The sequence below is a fragment of the Pongo abelii genome, chromosome 5, assembly GCF_028885655.2.
Source record: "Pongo abelii isolate AG06213 chromosome 5, NHGRI_mPonAbe1-v2.0_pri, whole genome shotgun sequence".
Classification (NCBI taxonomy): Eukaryota; Metazoa; Chordata; class Mammalia; order Primates; family Hominidae; genus Pongo; species Pongo abelii.
In genome coordinates, this window is record NC_071990.2 from 171,563,973 (window position 1) to 171,585,568 (window position 21,596).

The window sequence follows — 21,596 nt, forward strand, 5'->3', positions numbered from 1 at the left end:
AGCCCACACCTGAAAGGGGACATGGGTGGGTGGAGGTTTAAAAGGAAGAGTCTGCATTTCTTGAGCAGCTCAGAGGCGCTAAAAACGTCACATCCGTGACATGATCCAGCCTTCACAAGATAGTGGCTGTATTAGTCAGGGATCCCTAAAGGGACAGGATTCATAGGATAGATGATGAGTGTATGGAGGGGAGTTTATTAGGAGAATTCACTCACACCATCACAAGGTGAAGTCCCACAATGCTCTGTCTACAAGCTGAGGAGCAAGGAAGCCAGACCAAGTCCCAAAACCTTAAAAGTAGGGAAGCCAACAGTGCAGCCGTCAGTCTGTGGCCGAAGGCCCGAGAGCCCCTGGCAAACCACTAGTATAAGTCCAAGCTCCAAGAGTCCAAAAGCTGAAGAACCTGGAGTCTGATGTTCGAGGGCAGGAAGCATCCAGCACGGGAGAAAGATGGAGGCCAGGAGACTCATTAAGTCTAGTCCTTCCACGTTCCTCTGTCTGCTTTTATCCTAGCCAAGCCGGCAGCTGATTAGATGGTGCCCACCCTCATTGAGGGTGGGCCTCCCTTTCCCAGCCCACTGACTCAAATGGTAATCTCCTCTGGCAACACACTCACGGACACAGCCAGGACAATACTTTGTGTCCTTCAATCCAGTCAAGTTGGCACTTGGTATTCACCATCATGGTGGCACAGGACAGCGGCAGGCAACACGAGGCTGTGAGAGGCTGCACTGCTTTGTGGCTCCCGGATCCATGTCCCTCCCTCGTCACCTCCTGACCTCTCCGTGGCTGACCATCCCTCACATTTGGGGAGAGTGTGCTGGCCTGCAAGTCAGGTGCGAGGCTCCCTGGAGCACAGCGTCAGCTGGAGGCGGCTCTACCACTCGGCACCTGGACAGAGCCCGGTGCTCATACTGGCTCCCACGAGAGACTCTCAGGCTCACCCATCTGCCCTGGGAGTGGCCCTGACTTCTCTTCTAGCACTGGAACGCTCCATGGCTCCCATCTCCCAGCCCAGTTTTCCGGCCCTGCCACCCATTCCGTCAGCTAGCCCTTGATGTGCTTCAGGTAACCAAACGTGTAAGTGAGTGAGTGAAGTAATGAACGCCTGCGTCTCTGGCCCTGCTGGAGGCAGCTATTTCTGTCTCCTGTTGGTTGGGTTTTGCTGTACTTGGCCCTCTTGAGGGCAGGAATGTCTTCCACGCTGCTGGGAAGAACCCTGATGCCATCACATCGGGCACCACGGAATGCCATTACCTCCTCATCTACCTTCGTGGTCTGCAGGGTCACAGTGTATCCACGTGGACTCGGCAAGATCTCTTGCGCTTGATGCTGGTCCCACCACCACACTCATGGCCACAAGGAAACCACAGGTGCTCTTCATGGAGCATGGGGTTGGGGGGTGGTTTAGTCAACGAGAAAGACCTGGGTAGCTGACAACTTAACTTTGAACAAGGACAAACCCAAGGACTAAAACAGAAATGAAAAACACATTTCAACACAGATGAAGACTCTAGACCAGGTGGGACCCAGAGGGAAGACAGGAGAGAAACAGAACCTTCTCCAACCACTGTGAAGTGTGAAGTGCTATCTTCAGGAGGACACGAGACTCGCAGTGTGTACGTGATGCTTCACTCCCAGGAATAGTTGCAGTAAATCATGCAATTCTCTTTACGGACGTAGGTTTACTCATTCTCAGCAGTCCTTTCTGTTATCTTTAAAAAGCTCAACTGGCCGGGTGCGGTGGCTCACGCCTGTAATCCCAACACTTTGGGAGGCCTAGGCGGGCGGATCACCTGAGGTCAGGAGTTGGAGACTATCCTGGCCAACATAGTGAAACCTCGTCTCTACTAAAAATACAAAAATTAGACAGGCGTGGTGGCGGGCACCTGTAATCCCAACTACTCGGGAGGCTGAGGCAGGAGAATTGCTTAAACTCGGGAGGCGGAGGTTACAGTGAGCTGCGATTGTGCCATTGCACTCCAGCCTGGGCGACAAGAGTGAAATTCCATTTCAAAAAAAAGGAAAGAGCTCCATTTAGGAAATCTCTCCTCATAAGACAGGACGCAGGCCAGGAGCCTCCTGTGGCGGCCAGGAAGGAGCGGACAGGAGGCTGCACCTCAGCCTCGCCCTCTCGGCCAGGCCCACTCCCTGCCCGGTATTCTCTGTATAGAAGCATCACCACAGAGCAGACTGTTTCAATCATGAGTTCTTAGAAGGAAATAGTGCAATCTTGCCCCTGAATTTGTAAATTAGCTGATACAGTCATCACAAATATCACAGGTTTTTATCCCACGTAAAAACCAAGGAATGTAACCTTTCCTCCAGGTATGTGCTTATGTCATTTTTCCCTGGCAAAGCTAAACCACAACTCTCAAAGTAATACATCCTAAATAAAACAGATTTAAATTTCACACCCACATGCCTTAGTCAGAAAAAAATTAAAAAAATAAAAATAAAAAGATGACCCAATGAAGAATACTAGAGATTTAAAGTTTCCCAGAAGTTAACAATGCTGTCTTTGCATTTCTATTTGTACAATGACTCATACAGATTACTTCTGATAACCCCACTCTCATCAAAGTCTTAATAAAGTGAACGGCAAGCAGCTGAATTCCCAACTTTTCGGACTCAAACCAGCAATTAGCAGGAAAAAAGCCATGCTATACTGGCATAAACACTTATGTTCCACATTCAACATCCAGCAACCACTCAAAAACTGCAACCGGCCAGGTGTGGCAGCTCGCATCTGCAATCCCAGCACTTTGGGAAGCCAAGGCAGGAGGATCGCTTGAGCCCAGGAGTTCAAGGCCAGCCTAGGCAAACTGGTGAGACTCCATCTCAGTACAAAAAATTAAAAAATAAATAATTAGTCGGGGGTGGTGGCTTGAGCCTGCAGTCTGAGCAACTCAGGAAGCTGAGGTGGGAGCATCACTGGAGCCAGGGAGTTTGGGTTGTAGTCAGCCGTGATCACACCACTGGACTCCAGCCTGGATGACAGAGCAAGACCCTGTCTAAAACAAACAAAAAACTACAACACACACCAAAGAGCAGGGGAGGTTTGGAGGGAGATCAACTGTCTCTTGACAGAGCAATTAACAGAACTAGATTCAGAAATAACCCAGATATTGGCACTGTCAGTCAGGAATTAAAAATTATTATAATATGTTAAAAGTTCTGTAATTTCAGCAGAGATACAGATCTCTGGAGGAAAAATTTTCTAGGCATAAGGTAATCAGAATAAATCAAACTGGAAAAAGAAAACAAAAGAAAACACAAAAAGCCAAACCAAATCTAGAGAAAACATATACTGTAAATACAAAGATGAAAATTTTAGTTTTAAATTAAAAGCTACAGCAATCATTAGGTAAAACATTGAGTCCGCAATATAAAGAGATGAAGGATATAAACATGCAATTTAAAAATTAAAAGAATTCTGGGCCAGGCACAGTGGCTCACACCTGTAATCCCAGCATTTTGGGAGGCCAAGGTGGGCAGATCACGAGATCAAGAAATCGAGACCATCCCATCCTGGCCAACATGGTGAAACCTCGTCTCTACTAAAAATACAAAAATAGCTGAGTGTGGTAGTGGGTACCTGTAATCCCAGCTACTCAGGAGGCTGAGGCAGAAGAATTGCTTGAACCTGGGAGGCGGAGGTTGCAGTGAACCGAGATCGCGCCACTGCACTCCAGTGTGGGCAACAGAGCGAGACTCCATCTCAAAAAAAAAAAAAAAATTAAAGGAATTCCAATACCTAGTAGCCTGTAGGACAATGTGTAATGTCACTAGTATTCAAAGAGCGGTAAATTAAAATCGGGAGGTACTGTTTCTTGATAATTAACAAGGGCCTAGTAGCCTGTGGGACAATGTGCAATCTCACTAGCATTCAAAGAGCGGTAAATTAAAATCGGGAGGTACTGTTTCTTGATAATTAACAAAAGTAATTCAAGTGTCAACAACCAAAGCTGGTGAGGAAGCAAACAAAAGGAAACACTCTGAGACGCATCTGTCTTAGCAGAACCTTTAAAAGTTTATTTTTCTTAGTAATACTACTTGTCGAGAAAGTAATCTATCTTGAGAAAATCAACCCAGATACAAAAAACATTGTATGCCCAAAGACATACATCAAAACACTACTTATAGTACCAAAATATTGAGAACCATGTCAATGTCCACTCTAAATGATATAACTACTTATAGACAAATCAGTTTGCAAATGTCCATTTCTGCCTTTCCTGCATGTGTCAACGCGCCACACACCGGCCCCCAAAACAGAGCCGTCCCCACACCGCCCTGCAGGCCTTCCCTCCGCACTCCCGCTTTCTTCCCTTCCCAGGAGGTTGTGTTGCAGCCTGAGCCACCCGGGGTGCACCTGGGCTCTGCACACAGACCTCTGCCTTCGTCTGTGTCTTGTCTTTCACTGAAACTACGAGAATCCCCCAAGTTTCTACCTTGTGTTCTAGGGTAGCGGTACTGACATGGTCTAGATGTAACTCAGTATAGCTGGAAAGACCAAAGCAAGTCTTCTTATGATAAATCCTGCACAACTGAGAAATGCAAAATTGAAAATAAAGCCCAAGTACCCAATGCAATATGAAAAGAGTTTTTATATCATCTTACATTAATCCTCTTTTATTTCATTACAGTTGACCCCTGGACAACAAGGGTTTGAACTGTGCAAGTCCATTTATAGACGGATTATTTTTCAACTCGGATCAAAAATACAGCCTCCCAGGATGTGAAACCCAGGCATATGGAGGGCAGACTTTTTGACTATGTGGGTTCTGTAGGACTTGAGTGTGTGAGGATTTGGGAGCACACGGGGGACCTGGAACCAATCCCCCATGTAGACCGAGGGATGACTGTAACTATTTTACAACTGACAAAAGAAAATTGATGATTGTGGTAGTAATATAAAATCAATTTGATAATATAAGGTAAGGTGATATTTGTGACTCTGTTATCCATTCCAATAAATTATATCTCTTTGTATCCGCGTGTGAAGCAGCCTTCTCCATACTTAACCTGCACGCTTCCTGTTCTTCCTAAACTCCCTGTGTGAACAGTAGGCTCCCTCTGCAGCCCACACTTTCACACTCAGGGACCCATCACTTATGTCACAGCTTTCTTTCGTCTTTTACATCTGTGGTTTGAGATACTTCTGCCTTCCTAGTTTTTTGCTGGAAATAAGTCTTGCTTGGCTACCATCTCAGCCAGGATAATTTAACTACGAAGCTTCTTGAATTTGTGTTCCCATCCTAAGCAGTTAAATAGGTACACTGATATCTTATGACAAATATACCACTGTCCTCAGATGTCCAACAAACTGAAGCTGACAATGCATCCCTAAGTCACATCTGATGGGGCACATGTGGTGCGCAGCTGCAGTTCCTGGCAGGACACCCAGGTGTGCTTCAGTCTTGGATTCTGAAGCCACTCTGCAGAGCCTGTGGTCCCTTGTGAGCTGTTACAGTTCCTTACTCATTTTGAGAGTCCTCTTAGCCACAGGCATTGTTAGAATAATTTTGTAAGTACAAGTATAATCCTCTTCTTCCAAAAGACTCACAAGTCTTATTTTGACAACTGAGCAATAACAGTGATGAAAAACATTACTTTTTTTTTTAAGCGTATCTAGAAATTTACTCCGAGAGGCTCAAAACTTTAGTTTTGGAAGGGGATAATCGTTCTCACAATTAAAACATATTAAAACAAAACAAAACAAAACCAAGTCGTGGAATCTGTCTCCTGCTTTTCAAAAGTGATGTGAGTTCCCTGAAACAAGATCGGTGAGTGCCACATCCGCCCCAGATGACACACTCGAAAGCAGGGTTCCCAGAATGTGCCAGCCTTGGTCGCAGCGAGAGGTGGGAAGCTCATCCTGCTGTGCCAGATCTTCACGACGTGCGTTCATGAGCCTAAAATCATGGAGAGGGTGGGCCAGCTTCCAGGACTCGGTGAGTGTGTGGTGGGGGCCGGCGCCCTGTCCCCAACCCTTTCTCACAGCCCAGTGCTCTCACCCTCAGTCCCGACACCACAGAAGCCACTGTGGAGGGGCCAGGCCAGCCACACATCCAGGAAAGGAGAGCTAGAAGGACAATGGCTTATCTCTGCAAGCGCGTATTCAGATCAGGGAAGTCATCCAAAAGCATGAGATGAAAGGGAGGAAGCAGGGAGCGTGGGTGGGCATCATGCAATCCATCGAGGGCCTGAATAGGACAGAAAGGCAGAGGAGGGTGACTTCACCCTGGTATTTGTCTTTCTACCTGCCTCTTTGAGCTGGGACACTAGTCTTCTCCTGCCCTTGGGCTGGGACTTAAACCAGTACCACCCAATTCTTCCCCCATTCTCAGGCCTTTGGACTCAGGCGGGACCACCACCACCAGCTATCCTGGGGCTCCAGGTTGCAGACAGCAGATCTTGGGACTTCTTGGCCTCCATAACTGCATGAGGCAATTCACATAAAAAATTCCATCCATCGGCTGGGCGTGGTGGTTCACGCCTGTAATCCCAGCACTTTGGGAGGCCCAGGCAGGCGGATCATGAGGTCAGGAGATCGAGACCACAGTGAAACCTCCTCTCTATTAAAAACACAAAAAATTAGCTGGGCACAGTGGCGGGCGCCTGTAGTCCAGCTCAGGAGGCTGAGTAGCTCCTGTAGCTACTCAGGAGGCTGAGGCAGGAGAATGGCGTGAACCCTGGAGGCGGAGTTTGCAGTGAGCCAAGATCGCGCCACTGCACTCCAGCCTGGGCAACAGAGCGAGACTCTGTCTCAAAAAAAAAAAAAAAAAAAAAAAATTCCATCCATCTATCCATCTCTCTCCCTTTCTATCCATCCATCCATCCCTCCCTCCCTCTCTCTCTCCATCCATCCATCCCTCCCTCTCTCCCTCCCTCCCTCTCTCCCTCTCTCTCTCCCACTCCATCCATCCATCCATCCATTCATTCATCCACCATCACCTATTGATTCCGTTTCTCTGGAAACGTGTTTCTGTAACATGTGTTTTATCCTCCTACTGGGAGGCTGGTGTTATCGCTCCCAACACTGATCCTGAGCTGTTGAAGGCAGGCGGCCTGCGTTTCCTATCTGGTGGGAGGGGCTGCCCTGTGTGAGCTAACATCCTACTCTCCTCAATAAGCAGCCCGCTCTCTAGGCCAACACATGCACTTTACATGTTAATATGCCTGGGCTGGAACTTAGAAGGGTCTTTTCCTAAAATAAAAATTTCAAATCATTATTTTGATGCAGAATCTAATAGATTTTCTTAAAACAAAAGCTTGAGTCACATCTTTCATTTTATGGGCATGATTTTAAACAACATTATGTGTAGGGTGCACCAGATATTTAACAAAACAGAGGAAGAACATGCTACTTTAAAAAGGAAAGATGAATATTTTAAGGTTCAACAATTTCACAAACGTTAGTGAAGGAATAACATGTACCTTAAAATCAAATAAATGTTTTACTGCAAAATGAAGGCTTCTAAGCCTATCTGCCATGCGTTCCTGAAGAAGCGTTGTTATTTCAGAGACGTATCTGATAACCATGACTGGAAAAACTGCATACTGCAAAGCTTTTGGAGTAATGGGCATGCTTTAGATACTTCTATAGACAAAGACAATTAGCACCAGATTAACACCACTCCTAAAATTCAGTAACATTACAAAATGAAATGTGGTAGATTGTTTTCATGTTTGGAAATACTCATTCTCTGTGTCCACCCACCCTCAGGGGACTCACTCTCCACTCTGCTGGGCTGGGCCTTATGGTGGGCGTGACCATAGGTTATGGGATGCTGGCCAGCCTCCACCTTGCTCCACCGCAGCCAGCAGGTCTGGTGGGACTTCACCCGTCGGCCATGCTCTGAGATGAAGGGGATGCCGGACAGAACTGGATGACCTTCCATGAGTGTCAGGGAAAGCCTTTGGTATTTGGGAAATTCTGTCATATAACAAAACTCAAAGATGAAGATTACGATAAAATAAATTATTTTTCAGGCCAGGCACAATGGCATATAGACCTGTAGTCCCAGCACTTTGGGAGGCTGAGATGGGAGGATTGCTTGAGGGCAGGAGTTTGAGACCAGCCTGGGCAAAGTAGTGAGACCCCATCTCTATTAAAAATAAAAATTAAAACATGAGCCAGGTGGGGTGGTGCATGCCTGTAGTATCAGCTACTTAGGAGGTTGAGGCAGGTGGATTGCTTGAATCCAGGAGTTCGAGGCTGCAGTGAGCTGTGATTGCACGACTGCACTCTAGCCTGGGCAAGAGTCAGACCCTTTCTCACAAAAAAAAAAAAAAAAAAAAAAAAGAAAGAAAGAAAAGAAAAAAAAGGAAAAGGAAAGAAATTATTTTTCAAGACTGGAACTCAAAGATCTTTCGAAATGTACCAAGTACTTTACAGGGTACTTTCTTAGTAGAGGAAACAAAGAAAGATGGTAACTTTCCTCAAGAGTGTGTTTATAATTAGCACAGAGAGAATTATGAAAATCACGCAGTTAAGTATACACTCATGAATCATACAGTTATGTATTTTATGTGAATGTAAGCTGGCTTAATTGGTAGCAAGGAAGAAGGATCCTCTCAAACATGCTCAAAAAGAAAAAGAAAAGAAAAGAAAAAAAAAAGAGTTACGTGGGCCACATGAGGGATGCCAGTGGTGACGGGGAGACGAGACCCCTGCGCCCAAGGGGAAAGGCGCACCAACTCGCCGGCTCAGTCCACAGGTGATTTTCTGCCGGGTGGGTGCTGCGAGGGCAGCACCTGAGAAAGTGGGAATGGGACGCGGAGGTGGCGGCTGAGGGCGGGGTCCGGGCAGGGCCGCGCTGAGGAGGGGGCGTCCGCGCCGAGCCAGGAATGGCGCCCCCCGATGTCCGCACCACGGTCCGGGCATCTGCGAACGGGCGGCCACAGATTGGCCCACAGGGAAAGAGGACTTGGCGGGTATGGCTGCGTCGGGGGCCTGGAGACGGGGAGATGGTTCTGGATGTCCCAGGTGTAACCACAGGGGGCAGGATAAGGACAAAGGGTCCATACGTGGAGGACGGGCGGGGAGACGGTGGGAGTGAGCAATGGGAGACGAACACTGCCCCGAGGCAGGACGGCGGCGCCTCCGGAAGCCGGAAAAGGCCAAGAACCGGCCCTGCGCGGGGAGCTTAGCCTGTGAGCCCCGCAGCCTCCCGACCACGGACCTGCAGTCCGGGAAATCGGCCTTTTCCTCCGCGGCCCATGGGAGTGATTCATTACAGCGGCGACGGGAAGCGTCCAAGCGTCCCTAAAAGGCATTCGCCGCAGCAGCTTTTAAACGATTTGCGTTTCTGCCGGTTTGCGCTGGGACACTGGTCTCCTGCCCTTGGGCTGGGACTTACACCAGTACCCCCCAGCTCTTCCCCCATTCTCAGGCCTTTGGACTCAGGCTGGCACAAACCACTAGCTTTGCTGGGCTCCAGCTTGCAGACAGCAGATCCTGGGACTCCTCAGCCTCCGCAACTGAGTGAGCCAATTCACATAAAAAAATTCCATCCGTCTCTCTCTCTCTCCCCATCCATCTTCACCTATTGATTCCCCTTCTCTGGAAACGCGTTTCTCTAACGTGTGTTTTATCCTCCTACTGGGAGGTTGGTGTCATCGCTCCGCAATGCTGACCCCGGAACATGCTTAGTGGGAAAAAGCGGGTCCTTCTGAGATTTCAAGCCGGAAGGCGCTCTCCAACTGTGAAAGTGTGACATGGTCCTGGAATAAGGGCGCCCACACGGTGCGTTAGGTGAGAGGTCAGCATAAAGTTTACTTTCTTATCCATAGCGACCATGTGGGCTGCCATTTGGGATATAAAAACAATGGCACGGGCTTATCTTCCAGAAAGTCCTCTTATGAATGTGAGAGGCCAGAAAGTTGTTTCAGCGTGGAAGGACTTGCAAACACGGCCTAGGTTTTGGATCAATGGGAAGTCTATCTAGATTGGGTTTTTTTTTTTTCCAATTTCAAAAAGAACTTTAAAATAAATATTTAAATACAAATGGCAGGAACAATGTATTTTATCTTATTACAATTGTGTGCAGCACTTAACAGATTTCCTACATAGAAGCTCACAGTGGGGTGTAAGTGTGTGGGCTTGGAAGCCGTGGGGATGCTGGTGCAAACTCTGAACTGCATATAAACTAATCTGTCTGGATCCCCACACTCATCTGGGACACAGCTGCGCTAACATCTGCAAACAAAGCTGCGGACAAGAACTCGATAACATGAGGAAAGACCCTCAAACAGCTTCTTGCTCTTGGGGGACGCTCAACAGTAGCTTTGGTTATTATTTTATATGGCATCATTTGTTCCCAAGCAACATTGTAAAATACACAGGACAAATGCTATTAATGACCATTCCGTATCTGAGAGACTCAGGGAGATCAAGATGTCTACAGCCTGATAGACACCTGTGTTATGAAGGAGTAAGAAGTGTGGGAGCTGCCGTAGACGTCACCACGCTCCAGGTTCCTAATGTAAGGTCTCTCACCAGCACCCTAGGTACATGGCAGCAGCCAGAGTCTGCCTCCTGGCTGAGCCGATTTCCATGAGTTTCTCCTCCTGATTACAAAGACTGTCACAGGCTGGGTGTCAGTGGCACCAGACGTGCTTCTATGACATTTCTCCACCAGGTTAACAACAGTCAATAGTGAACTGGCCATTCCCAAAACCCGCTTACTCCTGGTGTCATCCTGCAATGACCAGCTTTGCATTTTATCAAGAAAAACTTGCTTAAGTCATAGATGAAAGGTCTGATCATTTGATGAGGCTGTAATGTGGAGGTAGAACAGACAGCCTTAAGCCATTTGTCAAAACAGCCTACTTCAAAGTAGCAGTAATGACTGTGGAGCTAAAAATGTATTTATCATAAGATACATGTTTTAAGTTAAATTTATAGAGAGTGAGAGAGAACATTACCAAGTACCCATCAGAAATGAGAAATTAGGGGGTCTGAGGCAGGGGTCAGCAGGGCTTGCTTCCAGAGCCTGGGTCATGACCGTGCTGATCAAAACAGGATGTAGCACAGGAGCTGGCCCAAACCAGCTGGGGCCAAGATGGTGCTGAAGCCATCTCTGGTTGCCCTCATTACTCATTATGCACTAATTATAATTCATCTGCATAAGACACTCCCACTGGCACCATGACAGTTTACAAATGCGTGGAAACAACCCAGAAGTGACCTTATATGGTTCCGGAACTCCCACCCCTTTTCCAGAAAGCTCATGAATAGCCCGCCCCTTATTTAGCATATAATTAAGAGTGGGTATAACTATGCTCACCAGCAACCAATGCATGCTGCTCTGGGCCACTCTGCCTGTGGAGTGGCCCTGTTCTGTCTGTGCAGCTACCGTTCTGCTACACACTTTGCTTTAAAAAACTTGCTTTCACTGCCACCTCACTCTTGAATTCTTTCCTAAGCAAAGCCAAGAACCCTGCTGGGCTAAGCCCCAATTCTGGGATTTCCTACATTAGGTCTGGACCTGTCCTGTAAAATTCTGAACAGTTGATCATAGTCAATAAAGTAGCAATCCCCCAAGTGTGAGCTGTGCTCTCACCATTTCACTCCCTAATTTTCACAGCTCCAGTATTCTCTCATTACCAGATCCAATTGTTAGACAGGGGAAATGCTGTTGGTGTTTGTGGCACAGACTTCCAATATTTGACCACACTTGTTCCCAAGTTTTCCTCGTGTGTATGTTTTTATATCATAAACAAAATAAACCATGCTTAGGAGAGTACTATCAATCTTTCCTTCAAAACAGCAGCACCCTCATATACTGCTAAATGGAATCACATATTAAATAAATACTACCTCCAAGCTTACCTGTGCTTCACACAAGAACTTCATTTGCTAACCGAGGGTATTCATTTTAAAGTGAAGCTCTCCTTTCTTATTAAATTATGCAGGATAGGCTTCAAAGCTTGCTGTCTTACTGAGACTCGGCCATTTTTCTTGCATACATGCTCTTTGGATTGTTGCAAGCCTCTGGTTAATTTTCAGAGTTCTAAGAAAGCTGGTTTTGACAATTTCTGTGACTGTTTTCATTGCCTTTGTGAAGGAGAAGATTTTCGGTGTCCTGTCCCACCATCCCAAGTGCTTCTTTATCATGTTTACTTTTAACAAAAACTTGTCCTGCCTGTGGTTATTTCCAAATCTTAATTTTACGCAATTTTATGTGGTTAACTGTCTCTTCAATAATCACCAATATTGTCCAATCCTGAGAAAATTTAAGTGATCAGAAAACATATTTTAAGAGTTACTGTAGTCATGATAAGTAATTATTTTAATATCATGTATGAAAATAAAAACTACTTCCAGTTGTTTGATTTACAATGCTGGGAAACAGAGGAATGGTAGTGAGGTGATATATGTGGAAGAAAGTGCACTAATATCAGTAAAGAAAGGAAATTTTTAAAAATAAGGAACCAACCAAATTTTTAAAAATAAGGTAATTTTTAAAAATAAGGAACTTAGTGAATTTATATATATATATAAATTCGGTATATGATATCATTATCCTTAATGAATCAGTATGATGTATACATATACATAACTGGCTTCTCGCTGCCTGTTCTTTAGCGGCCCTTCGTCAGGAAGCAAGGTTCATGACAACTACAACTTGTTGCTTTTTCCTCTTTATTTTTTATAACTATATTTATGCCATATTTGCTTCTTTTATTCATTAATCTCAAGGGCAATAGAGACCTACCCAACCTTTTTCTCACTGAAAATTTTCAAGTATTCAAAAAAATTCTGTCAGTCAGGCTGAAAGACATTTTGATGCCAAATACTGAAGTGTCAAGACAGCTAACATCTGACTCCCCCCATAAATCATGACACCTCTCCCCGCCGCCCAACCTGCTGGGTCTAGCTTTGCACTTTTCATTTTTCTTTCTTTCCTGACCAGTCCTCCATCTCACTGCCCAAATGCTGTTCAAAGGATTATAAAAGAATACAACAACTCAAAACAATATGTTTTAAAAATGTGGAATAGGTGATGGCACAAATATTATCAAGAAAAGCAGGTCCTTTACAGTGTACATGGCAGTCTCATCATGGGAAGAGTGAGGCATCATCAAGACATACGTCGCAGTATTGTTTATAATAGGGAAGGAAAACATAAATTCAAATTCCCATCTGGAGCAGACTGAAAAGATCAATTAGGGCCAAGGATGGAATTCAGCGGTGATGCTGATGGAAGCTCTGGTCCATGACACCACAAGATGCACTTACTCATTTTCAATATTCAATATTATTCAATATACAGCGGTAGTACCACGTGTGCCAGGCACGGCAACATGCCCTGAACCACAGCGATACGTCGTATAGCAGAGAAGAGCGGGGTCACAAGACACGTGTGGAGTGCCGTTCCACCTGGTCACACACGCTAGGCCAGAGCACACAGTCACACAGTGACGCTATTCTCTGAATCAAAGTCTCAATCTTAAAGAGACAAAATGAAATTATTTCCAAACACTGGAGATACCTAATACCTGATATTTATTTTTTATTTTTTTTGAGACAGAGTCTCGTTTTGTTGCCCAGGCTGGAGTGCAGTGGCACGATCTCGACTCACTGCAACCACCGCCTCCCAGGTTCAAGCAATTCTCCTGCCTCAGCCTCCCAAGCAGCTGGGATTATAGGCGCCCACCACCATGGCCGGCTCATTTTTGTATTTTTTAGTAGAGACAGGGTTTCGCCATGTTGGCCAGGCTGGTCTTGGACTCCTGACCTCAGGTGATCCACCTGCCTCGGCCTCCCAAAGTGCTGGGATTACAGGTGTGAGCCACTGTGCCTGGCCAATACCTAATATTTTTAATCCTTTGCAAAAAATCTCCCTCTACATTTTAATAGAAGACCATTCATTTTTATATACAATTGATTTGCAACAGTTATTTTCATGTTTTCTTCTAATTAAGAAAGTTTCTGGAAATGCTGCAGACTTTTTTCCATAAGAATTTTCAAAATCCTGTTTTTACTTGCTCTGCTGCTTGCTTTCTTCCTGGCACTGGTGTTCATGTTAGTGCCCCATGTAACCGTATTTGTCCACGGGTCTTCCCATACTTTCCTGTTTCATTCAATCAAACATGCATGAGTGCTGAGTGGCAAACACCTTCATTATAAAAGAAACTTTTCCAGATTCATTTCCCCACAATAAAGGTTTATTTCTCTCTCTCTCCAATAAAAATATATTTCCTAAGTTCTCCCTGCACTCAGTGAACACTGGCATGTAACCTTAAGTATTATAAGATTTCACCAAAATAAAGTCATACAGATACAAAAATATAATGTAAGACTTGTGTGCAGCAGAGGCGCCCCACCCACTCCGCAAGACTGTGTACCTGGGGCGCCGATGGGTTGAAGGCCACTCCAGTGACGGTGTCTGTGTGCCCAGCCAGCCGGTGAGAGTACGTGCTTGAACCCATTTCATACACGTAAGCCTACAAGACAAGATGAGCAGGGGTGCAATGTTAACTCAGAGTCAGGAATCACCTATAAGCTACGCAGAGCAGAGGGACCATCTATAGATTAGTGCAGTTAATCAAATACAACAGCAACAACTGAGATGCCTGACAAAACATCATCCAAGCTGGGGAACTAACTTTATAAAATAGGCATCTTTTCCCCTTCTCTCTTGTAGATTTTTAACATCTTAGTGACCTTATGTCATACTTTCTATTTACTATCAAAAACCTCCATAGTACCCTGTGAACAGTTTTAAATATATACTCATGATTGATGACTAATTTTAAGGAAGGAGTATAGATTCTGTAATTCAACCTTACCTTGAAGTTCCAAATTGAATGAAAAAATAATAAAGATTCTCTATTGTCCTCCCCCATAAACTTGAAAGATAGGTACATACGCTATGCTTTGCATAGCAAATTTGAGCAATTCAAATACTTAGATTTTTTATAGCTGTTGTTGATAAATAAGTTCCTCTTTAATTGTGTATACATACACACACACACACACACACACACATAAAATTCTGGATATATATCCAGAATTGCCATCAAATAGTTATTTTAGAGACAAAATCTGTTATCAGATACCATTCTGATGGAATTGAGAGATGAGATAATCATTAAGTAACTGAAAGTGTATCAACAAATATTTTCTGAAAGCCTACTAGTAATAAAGAGCAATGTCACATTGCAGCAGGACGAAGGTGTCAAAGGCAATTCCTTTTCCCACAAAAACCTACTATTTTTTAAAAATTAAGTGTATTGTGTATATTTGAAGTTTGCAACATTATTTTATGGGATCCATACCTACAGATATGAAGATAATATTACTGGTTACTGTGGAGAGGTGGACTCTCATATCTATCATCTCACATCGCTACTTGTATTTGTGACAAGAACAGCTAAAATCTATGCAGTTCAGGAAAATCCCTAATACACCATGGTTTTATTAACTTGAGCACTCATGTTGCACATTAGATACCTGGACTTCTCCATCCTAGCAGCTGCTGTTTCATATCCTTTGACCCATATCTCCCCATTTCCTCCCCCTCCCCGCCTATGTCTACCCTGTTAACCACACTTCCATCATCTATCTTGGTGTCTTTGAGCTCTTGTTAAGATACAGATTTCACACAGAAGTGAGATCCTGCAGTCTTTTTCTTTTTGTGTCTGGTTTATTTCACTTAACATAATGTCCTCCAGGTCCATCCACACTGTGGCAAATGGCAGGCTATACCATTGTGTGTACATGTGTGTACAGACATATGCACACACACTCCTATATCATATTTTTTATTAATTTGTTCATCAATGAGCTTTTAGGTTGTTTCTACAGCTTGGCTGTTGTGACTAATGCTAATGAACATGGGAGGGCAGTGACTTTATGTGGTGTTGATTACCTCTCCTTTGAGCATATACCAGAAGGAGGACTGCTGGGTCATATTATAGTTCTACTTTCACTGTTCTCTATACTGTTTTCCAGATGGCTGCACCAACCTACATTCCCACCAACAGTGCACAGGGTTCCCTTGTTTCACACCCTCACCAACATTTGCTATCTCTTGTCTTTTTGATAATAGCCATCCTTACAGGTATGAGGTGTTAGCTCAGTGGTTTCAATTCACATTTCCCTTATGATTAGTGATGTGGAGCACCATTTCATATAGCTTTCTGGCCATTTTTATGTTGTCTTTGGAGAAATGTCTATCCAGGTCCTTTACTCATTTTTTAATCAGGTCATTTGTTTTTCTGCTATTGAGTTGCAAGAGTTCTTTATAAATTTTGGATATTAAACCCTTATCAGGTATGTGGTTTGCAAATAATTTTTCCCAGTCCATAGGTTGCTTTTTCATTTAAGACAAATAAAGTTGGAGGCATCACACTTGATTTAAGATTATATTACAAAGCTATAGTAACTAAAACAATGTGGTACTGCCAAAAAACAAAAACACAGATGAATTAGACAGAGTATAAAGCTCAGAAATAAATTTAAATGTATATGGACAACTAATTTTCAATAAGGCCATCAAGAAGACACAATGAGGAAAGGATAATCTCTTTAATAAATGGTGTTAGGAAAACTGGATTTCTACACACAAAAGAATGAAATTGGACTTCTATTTTACCATACGTAAAAATCAACTCAAAATGGATGAAAGACCTAAAATCATAAAACTCCTAGAAGAGAACATAGTGGAAAACCACCTCAATATTGACCTTGGCAATAATATTTTGAACATCAGAACAAAAGCTCAGGCTACAAAACAAAAGTAAATAAATGGGACTGCATCAAACTAAAGAGCTTCTGCTCAGCAAATAAAATAATCACCCAAAGAGAACTATTTTAATGTAAGAATGAGTCCTTCAGATGTAGGCCTTCTCAATGATTCTGTCAATGACTAAGCAGGTTTTGAAGTAAAGCCTACAAATAAATGTCTGATATACAGTTGACCCTTGAGCAACATGGTGGCTAGGGGTGCCGGCCCTCCATGCAGTCAAAAATCCACATGAAGCTTTTGACTCTCCAGAAACTTTAGTCATAACCTACTGTTGACCAGAAGCCTTACCAATAACATAAACAATCAATTACCATATATTTTATATGCTATATGTATTCATACTTTATTCTTACAATACAGTAAGCTAAAGAAAAGAAAATGATATTTAAAAAATTATAAGGAAGAGAAAATATATTCACCATTCACTGAGTGGCATCATAGAGGTCTTCATCCTCATTGGCTTCATGTTGAGTGGGCTGGGGAGGAGGAGTAGCAGGGGTTGGTTTTGCCATCTCAGCGGTGGCTGAGGCAGAAGAGGTGGAGGAGGTGGAAGGGGAGGCAGCAGAGGCAGGCTCACTCGGTGTAACTTTACAGAAATACATCGTAATTTCTGCCTGACATTTTTGCTTTTTCATTTCTCTAAACATTTTTCCATATGGTACCAATCCTTCTCCTACTGTTTGCTTTCATTTCAGTGCCTATATCATAGAAGGATCCATGTCGTGAAAGACGTCAAAAGCATTGAGTCATCAGAACTCTTCTTCCAGATTGTTTAATGTCAATTTGTTTCCTGGCACTGCTTCTTCCATGTCTTCTTCCTCACTGTCCGGCATTGGTTTGAAGCACTCCTCTGGTGTGGTGTCTGTTAGCTCTTGAATTTCTCCAAGATCCATAGCTTGAACCTTTTTTGCCATATCCACGATCTCTCTCATGATTTCCTTGATTGGCCCTGTCATAAATCCCGTGAGGTCATGCACAACTCTGGACAGTTCTCTCCAGTGGGAATTGTTTCAGGATTGATGGCCCGCATGGCTTTTCCTATAACAGTAATGGCCTCTTCAATGGTGTAATCTTTACAGATTTTCATGATGTTCTATCAAAGTTCTCTTCTATAGCATTGACAACCCTTTCCATAGGGTTCCATGTGTAATGACCCTCTGATCTAGAGACTGGATTACAGACGTTTGGGGGCAAGACCACTTTGACACCTTTGATGTTAAACTCACTGGGTTCTGGGTGGCCAGAGGCATTGTCCAATATCAAAAGAATTTTAAAAGGCAGTCATGGCCAGGCGCAGTGGCTCACGCCTGTAATCCTAGCACTTTGGGAGGCCAAGGTGGGCGGATCATGAGGTCAGGAGATCGAGGCCATCCTTGCCAACATGGTGAAACCCCGTCTCTACTAAAAATTCAAAAATTAGCTGTGCGTGGTGGCACGTGCCTGTAATCACAGCTACTTGGGAGGCTGAGGCAGGAGAATCGCTTGAACCCAGGAGGCAGTTGTTGCAGTGGGCTGAGATTGCACCACTGCACTCCAGCCTGGCAACACAGCTAAACTCTGTCTCAAAAAAAAAGGCAGTCGCTTCCTGACTTCAGGGACATAGTATCAATGGAACCAACCCAGGAAAAGGTTCTCACTGTCCTGCTTTCTTGGTGAACAATGAAAAGATTGGCAGGTGGTGTTTTTTTCCCTCCAAGGCTCAGTTTTATGGATAAGGACAGCCCTGATCACAAGCTCAGCTGCATTTGCACAAACCAGTAGAGTTGACCTATCCCTTCCTGCCTTAAGTCTGGTGTTCCTTCTCTTCCTTACCAATCAATGTCCTTTGTGGCATGTTTTTCCCTAAGAATTGGGCACTTACATCTGCACTAAAAACCTGTTCAGGCAGATAGCCTTTCTCCTCAAGGATTTTCTTTTTTTTTTTTTTTAAGACAGCATCTCGCTCTGTCACCCAGGCTGGAGTGCAATGGTGCAATCTCAGCTCACTACAACCTCCACCTCCCGGGCTCAAGCGATTCTCCTGCCTCAGTCTCTCAAGCAGTTGGGATTACAGGTGCCCAGCACCGCACCCAGCTAATTTTTGTATTTTTAATAGCGACAGGGTTTCACCATGTTAGCCAGGCTGGTCTCGAACTCCTGACCTCAGGTGATCCACCCGCCTTGGCGTCCCAAAGTGCTGGGATTACAGGCATGAGCCACTGCGCCTGGCCCTCAATGATTTCCTTGATGTCTGGGAACTCAGCTGCTGCCTCTTGGTCAGCAGAAGCTGCTTCTCCTGTTATCTTGAACTTTTTAAACCAAACCTCTTTCTAAAATTATCAAGCCATCCTTCGCCTTCCCTTTGCTTTGTCAGATAATGACTTCACTTTTTCTTGAATCATATTAGAGTCTATAGTATGCCTTTCTCATAACAATCCTGTACCCACATAAAAGCTGCATTTGCAATATGAGATTAAAAAGGACTTAACAAAATGTGCAAGGTTTTCGTGCCTGCTGGCGTAGCTGCAGCCATGTCTCCATGAGTTTCCTTTTCTTTTTTTACACTATTTCTCACACTGGATTCATTTATCCTTAAATGGCAGCCGACTGCCAGTCTATGGTACATACCAAGCAATTCAGCTTTTTCTGTAAAGTCGTGGCTTTGCTTTCCCTGCTTCTTGGGAGAAGGTTCAGCATCTCTAGGGGCACCTCCTATGGGCCCCATGGTGTAATTCAAGGTTTACAGTATTGCATTAAACACAATGAAAAATACATGAGAGCTATAAGAGACCATCTTTTACTGCAACACACAATTTACTGGAGAGACAAACAGCTCACACAGAGGTGATGAGCATCACACAGCATTTTAAGGGATACTTGTAACTCCTGAGCTCACCACAACAGCAACAGCAGGGGTGATTAAATGAGGACAGTAGTGCTGGATGGACTACAGTCGAGTTTACGAAGTGATTTCATACAGCATTTCTGCATTTGTTTATATTTCTCTTGACTGAGAATGTGCATACATTCTAATAAATTTTAACTTGTTAAAAAGATGTGTGTATATTTTATGACAGTCAAGGATAAAATAGACTAGTATCTACATATATTTTATGCATTCATGACATATGTTTTTAATTTTCTTATACTTATAGGGCTATGTGGTTCATCTGTGAGTTTTTTCAAGTTGCTGAAAATCTCCAAAAATGTTAATATATTTGTTGAAAAAAAATCATGTATAAGTGGACCCATGCATTTCAAACCCATGTTGTTCAAGGGTCAGCTGAATTTTGAAGGAAAATGGAGAAATAAAATGTCTACATTTTATTTTCTTCTGCCACAAGCACATCTTTATTTGAAAAGTATTCCTGTGCAGTTGCTGCCGTAAGGGGTGGCGTGGGGCCTGGGAATGTGCACTCCTAACAGGTTCCCAGGTCAGGCTGATGCTGCCGGTCCAGGGCACCCCACTTTGGGACCCACTGGGTGAGAGTAACCCTAACATTTACACAGTGTGTCACTATTTACAAAACACAACTGTTACATAAACCATTTACAATAATGGACCAAGGTACATCCATATTTTATTGAAATCTCCATTTTTTATTGAGGAAACCATGACAGGTAGAGAGCACTTTACCAGGACAGCCACGGAGCCTCAGTGCTGAGATTCCAAACTGATTTTTCTGACTAAGGTTTTCCTGTTTATTTCACCAGGCTGCCAAAGACAGCTCCCATTCACACAGGGTTCAGGGCATCCTCAAATTCCCTCTAATCTCACAGGTGTTTCCAAAACCATCTTTGCTTATTTTGCTATTTTTAATTTAGGACTGATTTAATATCAAACAGTTTCTGAGGATCCACTCTTCAGAACTCCTGTCTGCCTGCTGTTTAGATTAAATGGATAAGGGAAATTATAATGACTGAATCTCTTTTCCATCCATTATTTCCAATGATAAAATACAGAGGTTAACAGCAGCAAGTACTTTCTGGACACTGACTTTTGCCAGGCACTGATAAGAATTTTACATAAATTTTCTCGTGTAACCCTCTCGACAGCACTATGAAGAAAACACTCTTATTGTCCCAATTCTATAGACAAGGAAGCCAGGCTGAGGGCAGGCAGCCTTCCAAGGCCACTCACCTCTTGAAAAGCGCTTCCTGAGATCAGCTGGCTCCCATTTGCATGAAACCTCAAAACACACATAGAATGACATAATATAGTGGCAGGAGGCGAGGTAAAACGTATCCAGGAAAGGTCTTTTGTTTCCTCAGTGAGAATGGAATTAAATGAAACATCTTTTGGTCCAGGGGATTCCTGGGGTACATGAATTTTCTGATCATGACAACTTTATATGTGACACAGCAATTGGAAGCCCAAATACCAATATTTTAGTAGATACACAGGTTTCTTATGCTGTGATCCTACACAGTGTCAATAAATACAGAAGGACAATAAGCCTCTTGTATGACACAGAGCGATGGTAATGAACAGCTCTGCAAATGATTCAATGTAACCACAATCCATGTGTGAAAGAAACATTTTAATTAGAGGTACTCACTAGAGTCATGAAGCACTTCACCCACCACAGAGAAACGAGCTGTGGCTAAGACATACTCAGAAAATAAACAGAGTTGGAAATAAAACCTATGCAGGTAGATCTTATGCCAGAACCACATCAAGAAGTCCTGAGAGAAGAAGCAAGAAAAAGGGAAGCAATATTTTTCAGGCAAAAGATGAGGATGTGGCATAAATCTGTGGGTGCTGGAATAACGCTTGACTGCTCAAAAATGTTTTTACAAAAATTGTAAGGGGCTGAATGTACTACTGAAGAAGAGAAGTGTTTTGGAAAC

At 43.8% G+C, this 21,596-nt stretch overlaps 1 protein-coding gene across 36 annotated transcripts in view; it reads right to left on the reverse strand.

The window, feature by feature from the left end:
- Positions 1–21,596, reverse strand: part of WDR27 (WD repeat domain 27) — a 250,253-nt gene that overhangs the window by 113,806 nt on the left and 114,851 nt on the right. For 30 of the 36 annotated variants that reach the window (XM_054558503.2, XM_054558509.2, XM_063725111.1 and 27 more), the window contains one exon: positions 14,362–14,460. In XM_054558503.2, the coding sequence (XP_054414478.1) occupies positions 14,362–14,460 (99 nt within the window). Of the gene's footprint in view, positions 1–4,012; positions 6,210–7,647; positions 7,943–9,925; positions 12,237–12,607; positions 14,088–14,361; positions 14,461–21,596 lie in introns of those variants that run through there. The other 6 variants (XR_008526607.2, XM_063725114.1, XM_063725109.1 and 3 more) reach the window with 6 other exon arrangements.